Here is a 16,861-nt window from a genome sequence, read left to right as displayed (position 1 = left end):
TTGTTGTAAACAGATATATTTTATTTATTTATTAAGAATTGATTCACTTGAGGACACTGAACCAGACAACAGTGTATTATACATCTGTACTTTCAAATAATAATAAAAAAAGATAAACAAAGAAATCCCAGTACATACAAAAAAAAAAAAATTACAATCACCCCACACATTGTCTTGCTTAGCAGGGACATTTGAATGTGTTCACCTGTATGCATGAGGCCAAACATGACCAACGATGATCAGTGGTGGTGCCATACATCAAGTGACAAAGTGCTTTAGAGATGTGAATGAGTCAATGGCAACATTATGTGGCAGGCGTGCGCACAGTCCTATATGTATGGCGCCCTACACATGTACTGAATTGTCCGACTGCTTCGAACTTCCTGTAGGCCGGTTGCATCACAGAGGAAGTCAACCCATTGAATTATTTTTTTCCCATTGATATGTTCTATGGCCGCCCCCGAGATGGATAAAAATGTCTGGATTTTGCTGCTTAACTCATATTCCGCAAATGTATTATTAAACAGAATGTCATGTTTAGACTAGTGAGGTCACATATAACATATTATTGTCAAGAAATGTTTAAGGTTGACTTCCACTTTAAGCAAATCTTGCCGGCAAAGATTGTGCAGAGCATCATTTGAGTGTGCGACAACATTTAGGTGCTCTATGGCTCTTTATGAATGCTTGCAATCTATCAAGAGGGAGTGAACATGATTAGTGTTTTTTATATAAAACTGAAAAAGTGTATGTGCTCTTACAGAGTGTTCATGATGCAAAGTCACTTGCCCAAACCCACCCACCCGCACCCTACCCTGTCCCACAAAGAAAAAAAAAAAAGTGATACTAACATTGAGGAGCGTATCAAAGTAAGGCATTGGAAGCCTCTTTTGTAATGAAACAACATATTTTCTCCCAAAAACTAGCTCTCTGTCATAGTAAAACATACAAATATAACATCTTATGATTACTTACATGATATACATTCCATCTAACAATGTGGTAAGCAGCTTTTAAAGTTCAACAAGGAACCATTAGTGTGTCAAATATTGTCCCATGGCGATGCTTGTGTGACTTCCATCAATGATGGATGACAGAAAAAGAGGACATACGCACAACCGCTGACTTGTACGTATTCGGGGAACCAAATATCAACATCTTGTATTGTACTAGCTGGCTCTTCAGCATGCGGGGAATTGTGCAGTGGTCCCTCAAGTTAACCATTTCCTCTCCCAAACTATTTCTGGTCCCTAACCCAAGTGTCACTCTAAGCAGAGATCACACACGGAGATGAAAGGGATATACAAGTATAAGCAGAGCAGCTTGGGTGCGTTTTTGTTTTTGTGCCCCCTTCTTGTTTGTATTTTGGACATTCTCTATAAAAAAGGCACCATGCACGACGATCAACCCAGACAGACAGAACCAAAAGAAGACAAAATTCCTCAGCAGCAGATTTTCCCCTCCAACTCTTAAGTCGAAGGTTAAGGCCTCTGTTTTAGAAGGCAATCTTGGGGAGAGAGACGAGTGTTAAAAATGAATAAAATAGCATGTTAAAAAAAGAACACATTCTCTCACCTCTTCTTACTTAGCTCTCGTTCTCGTATTGACTCAAACGCTTCTTAGACTTGAGCTCTTTCAACCACTGGGGTGATTCCTCCTCACTGACAAAAACAGAAACACAAGTCAGAGGTGCAACAAAAACATGTTCCTCAAAGCTGGCGTTGCTAACCCATTTTCTTTCCCGCCAGCTGGGGGGAGCACACGAGCAGCCCGAGGCAGGAAGGGCGATTTGGGTGAGCGAGAAGGAAGGGAAGGAGAAGGCGCATCACTTTGATTGTCAGAGTCGCTCCTCTTCTTCAATTGGACCTAGCAGCAGAAATTAAACATATTTAGGCTCGACAAAATTAGATCAGACAAGGCTAAGTGGGGGAAATCCTTTTAGTGGATTTCCCCCCACTTAGTTGAATATTGACCTTTAAAGCCTGAGAGTCCACCCCAGGGAACAAGGCAACCCTTTGTGGCTGAGAAGCAACAGTTGCAGCGGCGTCCGCTCCTCTGGCTTGCTTTTCAGAATCCACTTCATTCATCTTGCGCTCAACCTTCTCCTCTGTCAGGGAAACACAATGTAAGACGATTTGTGAGTAGAATGACATTCCATCATAATCCTTTCTTTTTTTTTATGTCAAAATGAGTAAATGACATGTTAGCAATCACAGAAAAAACATTTTTTTTTTGCACATCAAATTACTGGCGCCCATGTTATTTACATATTGAATCATGTGGAATATTAATGGAAAAATGGCTGATTCAAAAATCACTGAAACTTCTGACCAACTCAAATGACCTTGCAAAATCAATAAAAATATATAAGGATCATAAAAGAATGTAAAAAGTCACTTATGGGATGGCACCGTTAGCATTAGGCTCCATGGCAGCAGGAAAAACATTGGTGGAATTAACAACATTAATAATGGATATTCTATTAGTGAGTGTAACCACAAAATAGATTACATTGTTTTAGCATGGCAGGCTTTTGTGCTGTGGCTAAAACTGTTCCAGTTTTCAGGAGTACAGTGGAACGAATAAGTCTAAATGCTCCCGAAGGCACACATTAAAATGTAAGCAAAATATGTCTGATGATAAATATGATTATTTTCTTTAAACTGGTTAACATTTTTCGCCCATAATCCTAAAATAGAGTGTGTGGAAGCGGTCATTACTAAATTTACTTTAACTATTCACAGCTTTTGCATGATAATTTCCTTCATGCAAATTTCAAGAATTTTCAACCATTTATAATGGCTATTTCCCAAAATATTGTTGTCTTACAATTTAAGGCAAATATATCTATCCATCCATTTTCCGAACCACATGAGCAAAAGCACATGAACAGAACATAGTCGTAATTAGGAGTTTCCTAGTAGTAAGGTCCATCTTTCCCATAGCAGGTGAAGGCAGGGGTGGTGACATAGAATGGCGGCTCGCTCTCTGACGAGCAATGTGAAACGCGTATAAAAAAAAAAGAAAGGTAAGCCTCCGTTAGTGTTCCTAAAGGGACGATCAAAACTCTTGAATGCGTCTGGTGAATGACGAGAGCACAAAGTGGGGGAGGGTGACTCTCCCGATCGCATGTCGTTTCATTAGGAACGCTACGGAGACTTACCTTGCTTTCTTTATAGGCGTTTCATATTGCTCGGCAGAGAGCCAGCCGACGCACAGAATGCGTTGTGACGTAAACAACAATGGCGGCGTACGTCCAAATAAAGTTTCTACAAAATGTATTAAAACTGGAAATTATTTTTGAAAAATGAATCTCATAGTTACGTTAGTAACAATCAAATAAATAATATAGAGCAAACTTGTCATGACAGTCAGGGTTCCTTTAAAAAAAGTCATTGTTCATTTATGCTAATTTAAGCCTTTAAATGAGCATCTTCATAAGAAATACGTTTAGTCGCATTCAGCACTGGCAAGTACATTAATTTGTGAATTAATGAAATTATACTGTATGACTCTAATTTGAAGTTGCCCAGACTTTCAAAAGGCAAAATAACACAAAATCGTTCCCTCAAAACTTCTCCGGAACCCTTCAACCGTTTTTCAAAATTCTTGCTGCGATGTACTCAGGTTGAAGTAGCCAGACTTTGAATTTTCTTTCCATTGTGAAATTCAGCCATGTTGCTATAAATATAGGTCAGAGTAGGCCGTACTTGGCTTTAGCTTTTAGTGACTAGCAACTCAATATGTTCTATCCAGCTCTTTAATAAAGCAAACAAACAAAGACAAACCCGTGGAGTCTCTGTAGAACCAGTCGTCAGACGTGGCCCCGTCTCCCCCATCTTGAGCAGTGTTTTGACGTGCAGCCCTGGAGGGCCGTGTCCTGGGCGTACGCTTCTTTCCTAGTTGGACTCTGGACCGGAGGACACCCGTGTCTAACAGAGGGGTTGGGGCCTTGGTAACACAGATGCAAAGAAAATAGATTTCACAATCAGCACATACATACATACATTAATTCCTTTTTGGCGAACTTGGTACATTTACACTTGACACTTACATCAGGGAACAAGAGAGGTTCGTTCTCAGATTTAGAGGGTGGATGCAGGCCATCAAAGCTGTCGTGTTCACCTTGTGCGTGTGAAGGAGTTGTGTTTCTTGGTGAAGGGCTGAGGTTGCTTTCTGAACTGGGTGTGGCAGGAGTTAGGCTAGGAAAGGAGAGAAAAAATCAACTTGAGCCTGATGTGGGAGATTGACCACCTATCTCCAAATTAAATAGATATGCATTTTGAAAGAATTATTTCAGAAAAGAATCTGTCAAACAAATTAAAGGGAATTCTGTGCACATCACAATATTATTTTATTAACCACAAGAGGTCAGTAATGGTCAGTATTTGGAAGAAAAAGGGAGCAAGTGTTACTGCATTTACTCAGGATTCCCCCACACAGTGATCATAAGAAAAGTATAGACAGAATTATTTTCGTTTTCATCGTTTCAATACATTCTCAAGATTTCTTAAAATGGACTTGACATTGTGTTGCAACTGTTCTAATCAGCAATGTTTGTTACAGTTTTTGAGATTTGTTGGCAACATTTACAGAGATGTCCTCAAACTTCAAATCAAGTGAAACATCCTTGTTCTGTATTCCAATCGACCTCCCCACTAAAATACATCCATTGTTCATGAATAATATTCAACTACAAACAAAGGTCTGAGAGTATTTTTTTATTTTTATTAAAATATTTAAAAGTAGGCTTCTCACACAGTTGGTCTTTTCGTACCTTCAATTTGATTGTTACACCTTTATGCAAGTAAAAAGTATTACAACTCTTGTCTAATGTGCCACCTCGTTGGCACTATTGACCTGGATGGTCTGTTGATGAAAGCGACATCACCTTCTACATTCAGACATCAGTCGCTTGCATAAATAGTGTGACATCAAGCTTAAGGACAGAAATAGCTATTGTTCATATTTCATTGTGATTTCCAACAGCATTTTTTAAGTGTTCTGGAATGGAATACAAACTCTAACCACAAGCCTTTCCAAATTCTTTGACTTATTCTTATTTTGAATTATTTCTGAAATGACCACAAATGACGAAAAGGCATATTCTCACATTTGCACCCAACTCCTTTTCTACATGCTTGGGCTTGCACACTTTTCATCGTGCATATTCTCCCGCCAAGAATTCTGACACACTCACCGCACCTAAGCTGGGCATTAACGTGGAAACAACTTTTTTATACAATCAGCAAGTTTTTTTTCTTTCTTTAATTCACTTTGTGCATAGCAGCAAACTGTATGTTATTGTCTAGAAACATTTTCAATGGGTAAATTTCAAACAAATGTCAATTAAAAATAAACTGTATCAAAAACAAACATTAAAAAAAGGCTTTAAGAACCTTTTTGTATCTTCATTTAGAGCAACTAGCATTTTAGAATGCAACATAATACAGGAGGTGCATGGCTGTGCGTTTGAACCAGTGAATGAGGAATAAAAAATATTCTTTCTACTAACAAGTTTTGGAAGTGTTAAATAATGAAGCCACTGCAAGAGGAAAAAGTTGAAATGGTAAATTTGAATAAATGTTGATTAATGTTCTTGTCAATTACAGTAAAAGAGTTTAGATTATTCACTTGTTAGATCAAAATCCTCAAGTGGGATCTAAAGGACTGTAGCTAAGGAAGCATATTTTTGTTTTTTGTTTCCCCCCCCCTTCAAAGTCACCCTTATTAGTAGATGAGAAACATGTTAAAAGTTTGTAGGCTAACTTTAACTGTCAGATAAATAACGTCCTTAAAATCATTATCTAATAAGTGAAGCATATAAAGACTTACATCTAATATAGTTGACCATTTCAGCAGTTTTCTCTTGAGGTGGCCTCATTTTAGTTTGAGCACTTCCAAAACTTAGAGTAGTAAAGATAAATTTTACTAACTGCGAGTCAGCGGGTCTAAGCTTATAAATGCACAGCCGTACTGTATTATGTTGTATGCTAAAATGCTACCAGCTCAAGCGAAGTTGCACAAAGGCTGTTTTTAATCAACACATGTATTAGTTTGTGTCCTGTTAGCTTAATTGTGTATTACAATGTAATTGATTTCATTACACAATTCATTTTTGCCTCATGTACTCTTATTGCCAGTTATGACACACTATCATAAATTGTGTGTATTGTGCACATGTTGACAATAAAGATGACGCGAGTGATATGATGAATAATTGCTCCATGTAAGATGCAGTCGTGTGTTTACCTATCATCCGTGCGTAGTCCTGTCTCCCACGTTCCGTACTGACTATCCGTCTCACCCACAGGAGTCTCAGAGTCCTTTCTCTCATCCTCATCTTGCTTCTGTTGCTCCTGGGGGTGAGACAGAGTGAGGATAAAATCGGAATAGTGAGAAAGAAAACCTCTACATGTTTAAAAGTAGCGGCTTTAGGGTCGAAGAGAACACTGCAATTTGGCCTTAATGACAACAAAGCCTTTATTAAAGCTGCCCATACATTCTTGCAATGTCAAATAATACAGTATATAAACTACAGTATGGCAAACGTACATCATAACTCCATAGCTAGTGAAGATCTCACAATGTAATTTTTTTTTTTTAATCGGCATCGTAAAGATAATGAAAGGCAAAGCGTCTGGTTTATGGAGGCAAAACCAGAGCAAAGACAAAGATAAAGATGGTTGGGTGACCGAGTGTGTGTTTGCCATCTAGTGAACCATGGTTCTTTTAATGAGGCTGGTACAGAGGACATACTGTCTCAGAACCACACAGAGCCAACAGAGGCGTGTCTGCACATGAACTGATAAACCTGCCCTATATAAGGAAAACACAATAGGAAATCCTTCTGTCCTCACATGTTGCCTGAGGGCTGGATAGGGAAACATGATACACCTGATTCTGTAATTACCACCCCTGCACTCCCAATACTGAGAGCAGAGCAGTGACTGTAGAGAACTTAAAAACGTAAGAGGGCAACATGAAAAATGATGTCTGGAAGGAGAGTGTGAAGAAAGTGATTGATAGGAAACGAGTAATAATGACAAACAAAGTGATGTCAGCATTGGCTCTCCTTGTGTTGGGGTAACACATTTTCCCCTTGCCAAGGTTTCATATGCAAGTATCGTTAAAATAAATAAAAAATCCCCAACGAGTATCAAAAAAAAAGAAGTCAAAAATTATCTCGGAACAATTGCAATGACCAGTTATGTCAAGTTGTGGAACTCGGTATAATTATCACTTTTTACTCAAAAGCTTCCTGAAGTGGTTCAAATCATCCTGGTGTAGTCTTCACTGTAAAATGCATTTTGCACCACTTTCAAGGGCAGAAACATGTTTGACAGACGTGGTTGTAGAACACACTTTACGTTTGAAGCGTTGTAAGGCTGACTCAAGAGGCCCAGTATAGGGTATCATTGCAAGTGGACCATGTAATTGCTAGCCTCAGTTCCAGATGGAGACTTTGGAATTATTTCATCACCCTCTAACACTGCTATCACTGTTGTCAAAATGCCAAAGAAAATCTTAATTCCAGGCCTGGTTGATTATAAAAAAACAAAAAAACATTCCTGTCCTATACGTAAGTCTGAGTCATTGTATAAAGACACACCCAAAAAACAGTATGCAAGAGGCTTGTTGCTTTTACTAAAACAGTCACTGCACCATTTTACTGCATCAACACACATCTGGAGGAGAACAAGTGAAAGCCCAAAGCAAATTTATACCTAACTATTTTTTATTCCGCAGTAGTTTACGACTTTTGTTTTGTTGAACATATTTTAAAATAGAATAGAACTTTTATTGCCACAGTCACAGGAACAAATTATGTGGCTCTTGAACTACAGTAGCTGCCAATTTCCTGTTGATAAGATCACATGTAAATTCAGAATACTGTACTTTAGTCTCTATAAACTTAATCTATTCTATTCTACTTCAAATATTTGGGCCACTGAGATTGGAAGTGTTTGTGAGAAACTCAACATATTTTTATGATAGTTGAAGTGTCTACTATCACAGTGAACATATTTGCTGAACAAGCATGGAAACGTGCTTACTAAATAAAGCCTGCCCACAGCTCAGCTGCTTGCAGTGATTTATAGCTGTCAGAAGGCAGGCTTTCTTTCTTTCTTTTACAACATTAGCAATTGCCATCTTCCCCTTGAGGACAAAAGGGGTGTGCCAAGGAAACAACACAAAGAGCGGATAAATGTAAGGATGAAGGAGAGAGAGCTGATCATTGAAAAGGCTCAACTAACAGTTTACCGGGGAAGTGGTAAGAATTAAAAAAACGAGGCAATTTTAACTTGATAAGCACAGATTAAAGGGGAAGTCAATCCCAAAATGTTCTCTACAATAACATGTTCAATACAGACCTACTAGTCTAAACACAGTAGTCTTATTAATATTATGTTTGTGGAATATGAATAATGCAGCAAAATCTACCCATTTTGATCCATCTCAGGGGGCGGCCATTTTGCCACTTGCTGTCGATGGAATGACATCACGGTTGCTAAAGGTTCAAGTAACGGCCAATCACGGCTCAGTTTGTCACATGACCAATCCTAGAAAACAGGTGAGTCGTGATTGTTCATTACCTTAGCCTTGAGCAACTCTGATTTCATGTTCAGTTGACTGCAAATGGCAAAATGGCCGCCCCCTAAAATGGATAAAAAACGGGTGGATTTTGCTGCTTCACTTGTATTCCACAAACACAATATTAATCAGAATGCCGTGTTTATACTATGGAGACGCATACAACATATTATTGTAATGGAACATTTTGCAGTTGACTTCTACTCATGTGCCATGACACAAGGCAAGACTAGACTGCATTGTAGTAACAAACATGGAATATAATTATGTTACAAAAAGGTCCTCAACTTTGAAGACTTGTGACAGGAATGTGCACGAGATCTCGTTGTAGAATGCTCTGCTTGCAATCACAGAACCTGCCATCATCCTTCCAGAGAATCAAACAGATTCTTGCTACGTGTCAGAAAAGCATTTCCTGATGTAAATATACATTTCAACACGCAAACACAAAAGGGCTCAAAGGTGAACAAAACATCTCGTAGAAACTGAGTAGAAGAATGTAAAAATCTGACTTGGCTTAAGAATTTAGCATAGAAAGAGTCGGATTTGACATCAGCTTAATTCTAATGTGGCCCGGTAAGAAAAGAGATTTAAGGGATTACTAACATTACCAGGAGTCTGGAGTTTAGTCACCCCCCGCACCCCCATTTAACTTTGTATGTTACCTTTAATGGTAAAGGTACATTGTAACCATCACACATTTGAAATGTTTTAGCAATGCATATTGGCAATAAATGTATTGAATGGCCTTTGTTTTCAGCAAAGCAACCTTGTGCCCGCCCTGCGCTCCTAAACTAAAAAAGGCGAAATCATACCATACCAACAACAAAATTATAGAAAAGAATATAACATTACTGATCAAAATGTGACATTTCTGAGCACAGTTTCAAACTGATACAAAATTAGTATGTCACTCACTAGAGTGCAGACCTCTGCCTCCGCTCTGTCTGAGTGGTTACATTAAAAAAATTATGACAGGCAACAGTCCTGTAGGTGGCAATAATACCCATTTCAAAGTGTGCGTCAACTGAGTTGGGTGAGTTTGATTAAATTCCTCCCCACTGCCATAACCAAAGTCAGCAAAAGCCCAATTGTTGGATGCGTGTCTAAAGATGATTGATGATGGCTGATTATTCTGTAGATTGGGGTGTGTTAAATTGTTACATTTTTATGCTCTAAAAATGGTCAGTGCTGATAATTATAAATGTTAAACAAGTTCAATATTTACAATAACAAATCCTTATGTGTGTGGACAATTCTTATGCATGTGGAGTGATTGTATAATGCGTGAGTTCTAAACATCAATAATCACAATAAACAACGAGATGTGTTGGCAAGATATTGGCAGTGCAATGCCGTTAGTTACCGAATAAGCTTTACAGCTAGCTTAGCTTGTTCCACTTTTTCTTATACAGTACTACACTTTATTTTTGTTTATATATTTTTGGGCAGTATGGTTGTCCTCCTGTGCCACCATATTGCTCACGGGTCAGTCCAGGTCAGGTACTACACCAGGTTAGGGGTGCCTGACAGTTGAGAGGATTGTCAAGTGTGTGATGTGGTGAGTAGGTAACACACACACACTATAAAAGCAATACAACATGTGTGTGGGTTTCACATGTTAATTATGTGTGTGCCAGGTTTAACAGTTCTGCACTACACCGACTTCAATCTTTTTTTTACAGTCAAATAATGTTGAAAAACAAAGCAAATTGGAAAAGCCCCCAGAAAATACAACCACCTCCGTAAGACCAAAAGATGCACTTAAAGTTGACTTAAAGGCACAAATACTGTATGTAATGAAAACATTTATCTTTAGCTGTTATGACTCATCAAGCATTGTACAGCAAACAGGTGTTACCTAAAGATAGGAGTGAGTCTACTTCCTGCAATGTATCCATACATGGCTTTCTAAATCCATCCATGGAGCAGATCTCGTCACAAGGCTACAAACATTTGACAATCTTACAAGAAACACTCAGGCCTAAAAGTATTGATGCATCTCGTCATTACACCGACACGAATGAGCCATTATAGCACAGCTTGCAGTCTTTCGAAAACTGAGTACAAGATTTTGGGCACAATAATGCTTGAACAGAAATGGGTCTTCCCCAAACTGTTTTGAACAAATGCCCTTGATAACACACAATTAAGGTAAAGGGAGCATAAATGAATGTCTGAGTCAACCACTGATCATTTCAGAGCTTCTAAAAAATAAATAAATAAACGGAATATTTTTACCAACACAAGACGGTTTCTGACACTCATTTAGAAGATACAGTTTAGCATTCAAATACATTTTAAAAATTACTATAATAACTTAACAAGAAAAATAGACACTAGGATAAAGATGGAAATGTAAAAAAATGAGCGACAGAGGCAGCGTGAGGTGTGCAACGGGTAAACAATACATGCACGTTTTTGCAAAAAAGAATCAGATTTCAGGATGCTCTCTTACAGCAGTGGGGGTGTTGGGTGCGGTGCGCCTGCGTAAGGACAGACGTTGCTGGCTGCGCAATGAGAAGCTGCGAATTGACTCCCTGCTGCGGGAAGCCAGCGAGCGCAAGGAGCTGGTTCTGTTGAAGTGTCCGGCCCTGACCTCTCCTCGTTCTCTGTCCACCGAACCGGAAAAAAAGCCGAGTGCCCCATGAAAGGAGCGACGGACATTTCCGACCCATCCGGACACTTGAGAATGCGCCACGGTCAGCTTGTCCCCTAGATACTCCATCGCAGTCCAATCCGCACAAAACCAGCTTGGTCACGATCGTCTCTGAGCTGAGCTGTGACACTTGCTACCACAGCAACAAGGAATCATTAAGAGTGCAGGTATGCAGGAACTTTGTCCTATTCACTGCTGCTGGCTGCTGGGTCAATACTGCAGCAGTGCGGAAGGTGACGGAACAAAACTGCCCATGTGGTCTGATATACTAATGATGCTTATAGCTTATAACACAAGCCAGTCTGACTGTAAGAAGAGCAAGGATCTCTTTGGTTTCACTTGTTAATGTCTTCTCTGCAGCGCAGTCCCAGAGGAGCCACAAGGGCTACGTTTCAGCTCATCACTGTCAAGAAAGACTTCAGGCTCTCAGCCAGTGAATTGTGACATTTCTAATGTCTATTTTGATTCACACAAGATATGCTTGCTATGAGCCAATGCCTGGGCATGTAAATGTGATGTAATACTGCTCTATAGCAAATATTTACTTTTGGTTAGTGCGCCACTAAATACTGCGCTGTTTACCATGTTTATTTGCTTCTAAGTGCAGAAAGTAACAACTACTCATACATGCCATGACAAACGTTTCGAGATAAGATGACAGAGCAAACAAAACCGAGTAATAATTAGATTTCTAAAAGCTCTCGCCAAATCAGCAGGTGTACGGTCATCTATCCAGATTCCAGCCTCAACTGTAGCCAAACAGACACTTCTACCAGGTTTGCTTCCGGAATAAAGCCAAGGTTAAAAAGGTTGAAAAATCCATCAACGGTTAACCTCCCATGGCAACTAGGCGGTGCTATCCTGGCAAAAAGAAGAAACGGTAAATGACAAAATAGTTGCAAAAGGAAAGCTGCTGTAGTAATTTGTATTCCACCAAGAAATCCAGAGAGCAACCACTGGCAGGAGCGAGAGATGCGGTAGCAAAGTCAAGTCCGGAGGAGGGAGAAAAAAAAAAGAAGAGTCTGCCCTTTCCTTGTTTTAATCTGCAGGTACAGGCAGGTAGGAGTAAATGCGTCAGCGGTGCTCCTTTCTGTATTCAGGACGTTAGGACTCACTGTCAAGGAGAAACTGGGTGGAGAGAGGGAGTGTAGAGTCAGAGAGGGGAGAGCAAGAATGGGAGGTCCCTGATTCCAAACAAGAGGGAGAGGGGAGGGTAACGTTCTGCGGTGCAGTTGCTCAGGCCTGTTTTGATTGCAGTGCAAGAACACTTATAGCTACAAAAGAAGGGATAAGGGAGCAAATACAAATGGTTGTCAATATAGGGTGTAACAGCATAGCACAGAATAAAAAAAAAATGACATGATGAAATGTGAATAATAATCAGATAGTGTTGACGGGTGTGTGATCAAGCTTGGTTTGAAGAAAGAAAGAAAAAAATAGCTTGAGGCATGTAGAAAGAACAAAACTATGCGTTGTATGGAATTATTACCCAATTAGTCAGCAGTGCTGCCATAAGAAAGTATCAAACATGTTTTAACTTTTAATGTAAGTAGTGTGCAAGAAACTCCAAATTAAAAAAAACACCTCAATATACACACTTCACACATCATGTTAGAGTAAAGAGAAGCTAAAATGCTGCATCACTGTCCAAATACGCCCTCTGTTGGAAATCTTCGTATCATACCGGGAAGCAGCACTTCCAGGAAAACGACAGAGTAATTAATTATTGTATTCTCTGTTGTGAACAGCTTAAAAGTCCTCATTTCTCACATTTTCTCAACGTGTAAATGATGTGCCACTTCTGTTGGTGTTAACATTACTTTGGTAAATGTGGCCAAGATGCAGTATATGAATGACTGTTTTTCTAAATGTGGCTAAATGTGAAGAAAAGGTCACCAGCACTTCATTTAGCAAATAGGAGAAAAGAGCTTATCAAAAATATGTTCTCCTTTCTGCATTTATATTTGAAATAACCAAATGTATGCACAGGAAAATTGACTACGACAAGTTGCTCTGCATTGTCTCTCAAACAACCATCCGACCAGTTGTGACTCACAGCTGCTCATCAATTCCCCTCTTCTGATGATGTCATTCAATGCACAGCAGTAGCCAAGCGGAAACCCAACCAGAGATCACACACAAATACACATACATGACAAGTAGCATAAAGACAAACTGTTCTTCAATTATATTTTCGGATATGTAAAGAACAGCCTCCTAGAAAAATGTATAGCTGGTGCGGTATTACTTACCCAGGTGTAGCGAGGACTCAAGCAACATGACCATAAGTATAAATTGTACAACAAAGCGCTCAGTCCCGTGCCCATCTCTGCTCTGCCTCACTCACCGGCTTCCCTTCGAGCAACACCCATGATGTCAGCACACAATCGTCACCTCATCTGTGTGTCTCTGAGGGCCCTCCCCCACCAAAGGTTTTTATGCCAACAACTATTTCGATTGGTCATGCATATTTTTTGCCCCCCAAAAAACTAGACCAATTTGTGCATTTTGAATCACTTGGAGGACACTCGAAAGGAATTTTAATTGATGAATAAAATAAAAATAATAGAATAAAGGTGGTGAAACACACCCTTTTACTAAAACAACAGGCACACAACAAACAAGTGTGAATTTTGGGAAAATAAAAGTAATAAAGGGAAAAGAATTACACCTTAAAACGTGAAGCATTACGGGATGAGGTCATCTACCTACGCCCTATCGTCTGTGGGGGAGTGATGTCACGTATGCGCCAAGTCATGTTTTCAGCACTTTGAGATTTCATGTGTATACAAAAATGAAGAAAGTAGAAACGTTTGCGTTTTAAAGCTGGAAATCGCTATGTCGCTATGTTGAGTTTGTGACAGCACTCATACTAGGGCTGCACGATATTGGAAAAACATGCGATATAGTTGCTGAATATAGCGATATCGATTGTGATATTTAAAGTTGCAATATGGAACTTGTTTTCCCTAAAATAACTTTATAAATAAAATGCCTTCTAATTAGTAGATTAACACCTTAGCTGTTCACAATGGGTACTCCTGCAAGCCTCTGGCCAATATTTTTCAGACTGGATTCGGGTTAGAATTCTTTGCGCCCTGTCTGCGGATGTGACGTAATGTGCGTGGTGTGTATGTGAAGAACGGTATGTGCAGTTTAATTTTTCGTCAGCAGGTGGCAGTAGCGATTCGAAATAGAATATTCTTCGTTCAGTAGCTTTACCATGTACCTAAAGAAATTACATTTTTATCATCTAATGAAAGAATTCAATTTTTTCATGCGGCAAAATAAGCAAACTCACTGCATTCTCAATTAATTATAATTACCTTTAATAATGTTCAACTATTGGATGGCGGTGCACATTTTAGTTAACGTCTGACTGGTCAAATTCAGATAAAAGCATAAATTTCCATGTTAAACTTATTGCATGTCTTTGCGATATGCATATTGCATTGGCCAATATCAGAATATCAATATATTGTGCAGCCCTACTCCATACTGTACACGTGCTAAAAAATTACATCAAATTTACTGCTCAGTAATAAAAATGTTAAAACAAGAAAATCTAGGTAAAGGTCGCAGGAACACACAAAACAAATTTACAAATTAAAATGTCTTTTAAAAAGAAAGGTTTTAAATACATTTTTAAAACTATCAATATAGTCTTGTGAAATTAAAAATATGTCAGGTCAAAAATGACTGACTAACTTTATATTAACTTTTTTTTATGTTAAGTGGAGTTGTTGGTGTCTGCTTAAAGTAACTAAGAGTAACTTGTAGCACAACTTACTTTTAAAATCATGTAATCAGTAAAGTAACAAAGTTACTTTTTTCAAAGTAACTGTGGCAACGTTGCATATGGGAACACATTTTATTTAGAGTTATTCCTGTTCTAAATATTAAATCATTTTTAAAGCGCAAATTAAGTCTATGGTCAAACTGTGCCAGTTGAATAAGGCTGTATTTTAAACAAGTACAGTACTACACATTTAACCCCAGTCAACCACTAGATGGTGGTAGTGACCATAAACTGCGAATTTAAAATAGTCTCATAACCACTAGTCAAACCACCAGTTTCATATTCACCGAACCTTATTTTTTTTCAAATATTATTTTAAAATCCAAGACATAGATATGTATGTGAATCTACATTGCACATTCGTCCGAGCACTTTCTTCTTATTTATTTTTTGAGGAGAAACATCTCTGCAGGGCACACTTGACTTGCAGGCCATCTCATGTCACAGCTTTCCCTGAGCCATACTAACAGGCTTCTGACGACATGCAAACAATTTGCTTAATCCAATTTTGAATTGCAGGCAAGAGAAGGCATTTGCCACCGTTTGACATGTGGTAAGATGGATGGATGAGGCCTTTGAAGCCATGCCTGAAACATCTATCCACCCAACAGTCACTGATTATCATCCCAGGTGCATTCAGCTGCCAATAGGACAAATAATTTTCCCTCATGGAATACTGTATGTTTTGATTGTGCATGAACTCAAGATGTTTCTTTACCATCTTACAGAGACTGGAAACACTTTCTTTCCTCAGGGCTGTGCTATAAGCATGTTGGCATTAAGAATTTCCTGAAATATTAAAAAACAAAACAATGTATTGTATGCACTGTAATCAAACTTACCCAGCTGTGGTGGTCCTGCTCTCTGTGGGCGCTACGACTCCGTATTCTTGAAAGACTTTTCTCAAGAGCAGCACCAGATGGGGCTGATCGACGTGACATACTGCGAGAACGCATCCTAGTCAGCTCCTTGCAACACAAAGAAATCAAAGAAAATAGAGCAGAAGCAATAGTTGGGATATTTTTTTGTCCTGAGAACTTTGTTTTTCTTTACCTGGTAGCACTCAAACTTTATAACGCTTTAGGCAGGGTTCACCAATTCTGTTACTCGAGGTCCGGAGACCTGTAGGTTTTAGATGTTTCCACCTACCAACACACCTGATACTAAAGATCAGGATTGTTATCAGGCATGCTGATGAGCTGATTATATGAATCAGGTGTGCTAGTGGGTGGAAACAACTAAAACCTGCAGGACTCCGGACCTCCAGGATCGGAATTGGTGAACCCTGCTTTAGGGACCACCTTTATGTACATTATTTTATTTTTTATTTTTTATTGAGGGTCAGGACAAAAAAAACATTTCAATGAATAGGTTGATTGCAGTGATTACATCAAAAGTGTGTGCAACAAAATATTAGGTCTGGAAGCTTTTTTTTTTTTTTTAAGAATCCTGCCACAAATAAAACAGTTTCTATCTACCGTAACTTTTGGACTACAACCCGTTACTTTTTTTTTCTCACGCTTTGAACCCTGCGCCTTAAAATGGATTGATTAACAGATTTTTACTAACGAGCCTCATGCTGCCAGGACATTTACCGACAGTCTTGTCACATCTGACCAATGAAATTGACGAACACGTCACAGTGGACCGATGAAACAGTCCAATGTTGCCCTCATACTTATAGGAGAAGTCGACCTTAAATATTTATTGACAATAATATATGTGACCTTACTAGTCTTAACATGACATTCTGATTAATATTACATTGATAAAATATGAGTTATGCAGCAAAATCCAGTGTTTTTTAT

At 38.8% G+C, this 16,861-nt stretch overlaps 1 protein-coding gene across 3 annotated transcripts in view; it reads right to left on the bottom strand.

Annotated features, from left to right (window-relative positions):
* The window catches only part of LOC147174158 (uncharacterized), a 29,815-nt gene continuing 12,954 nt past the window's right edge, over positions 1-16,861 (bottom strand). For 2 of the 3 annotated variants that reach the window (XM_086076221.1, XM_086076222.1), the window contains exons 6-13: positions 15,896-16,021; positions 6,253-6,359; positions 4,055-4,202; positions 3,789-3,951; positions 1,974-2,107; positions 1,730-1,866; positions 1,576-1,661; positions 1-1,507 (exon numbers count right to left, since the gene is read on the bottom strand). In XM_086076221.1, the coding sequence (XP_085932347.1) occupies positions 1,586-1,661; positions 1,730-1,866; positions 1,974-2,107; positions 3,789-3,951; positions 4,055-4,202; positions 6,253-6,359; positions 15,896-16,021 (891 nt within the window). In that variant the 3' untranslated portion in view covers positions 1-1,507; positions 1,576-1,585. The remainder of the gene's footprint in view (positions 1,508-1,575; positions 1,662-1,729; positions 1,867-1,973; positions 2,108-3,788; positions 3,952-4,054; positions 4,203-6,252; positions 6,360-15,895; positions 16,022-16,861) is intronic. The other variant, XM_086076224.1, reaches the window with a different exon arrangement.

The sequence above is a fragment of the Leptonotus elevatus genome, chromosome 5, assembly GCF_054856555.1.
Source record: "Leptonotus elevatus isolate MCC_2025b chromosome 5, RoL_Lele_1.0, whole genome shotgun sequence".
Taxonomy (NCBI): domain Eukaryota; kingdom Metazoa; phylum Chordata; class Actinopteri; order Syngnathiformes; family Syngnathidae; genus Leptonotus; species Leptonotus elevatus.
This window is presented reverse-complemented; position numbering and strand designations above follow the sequence as displayed.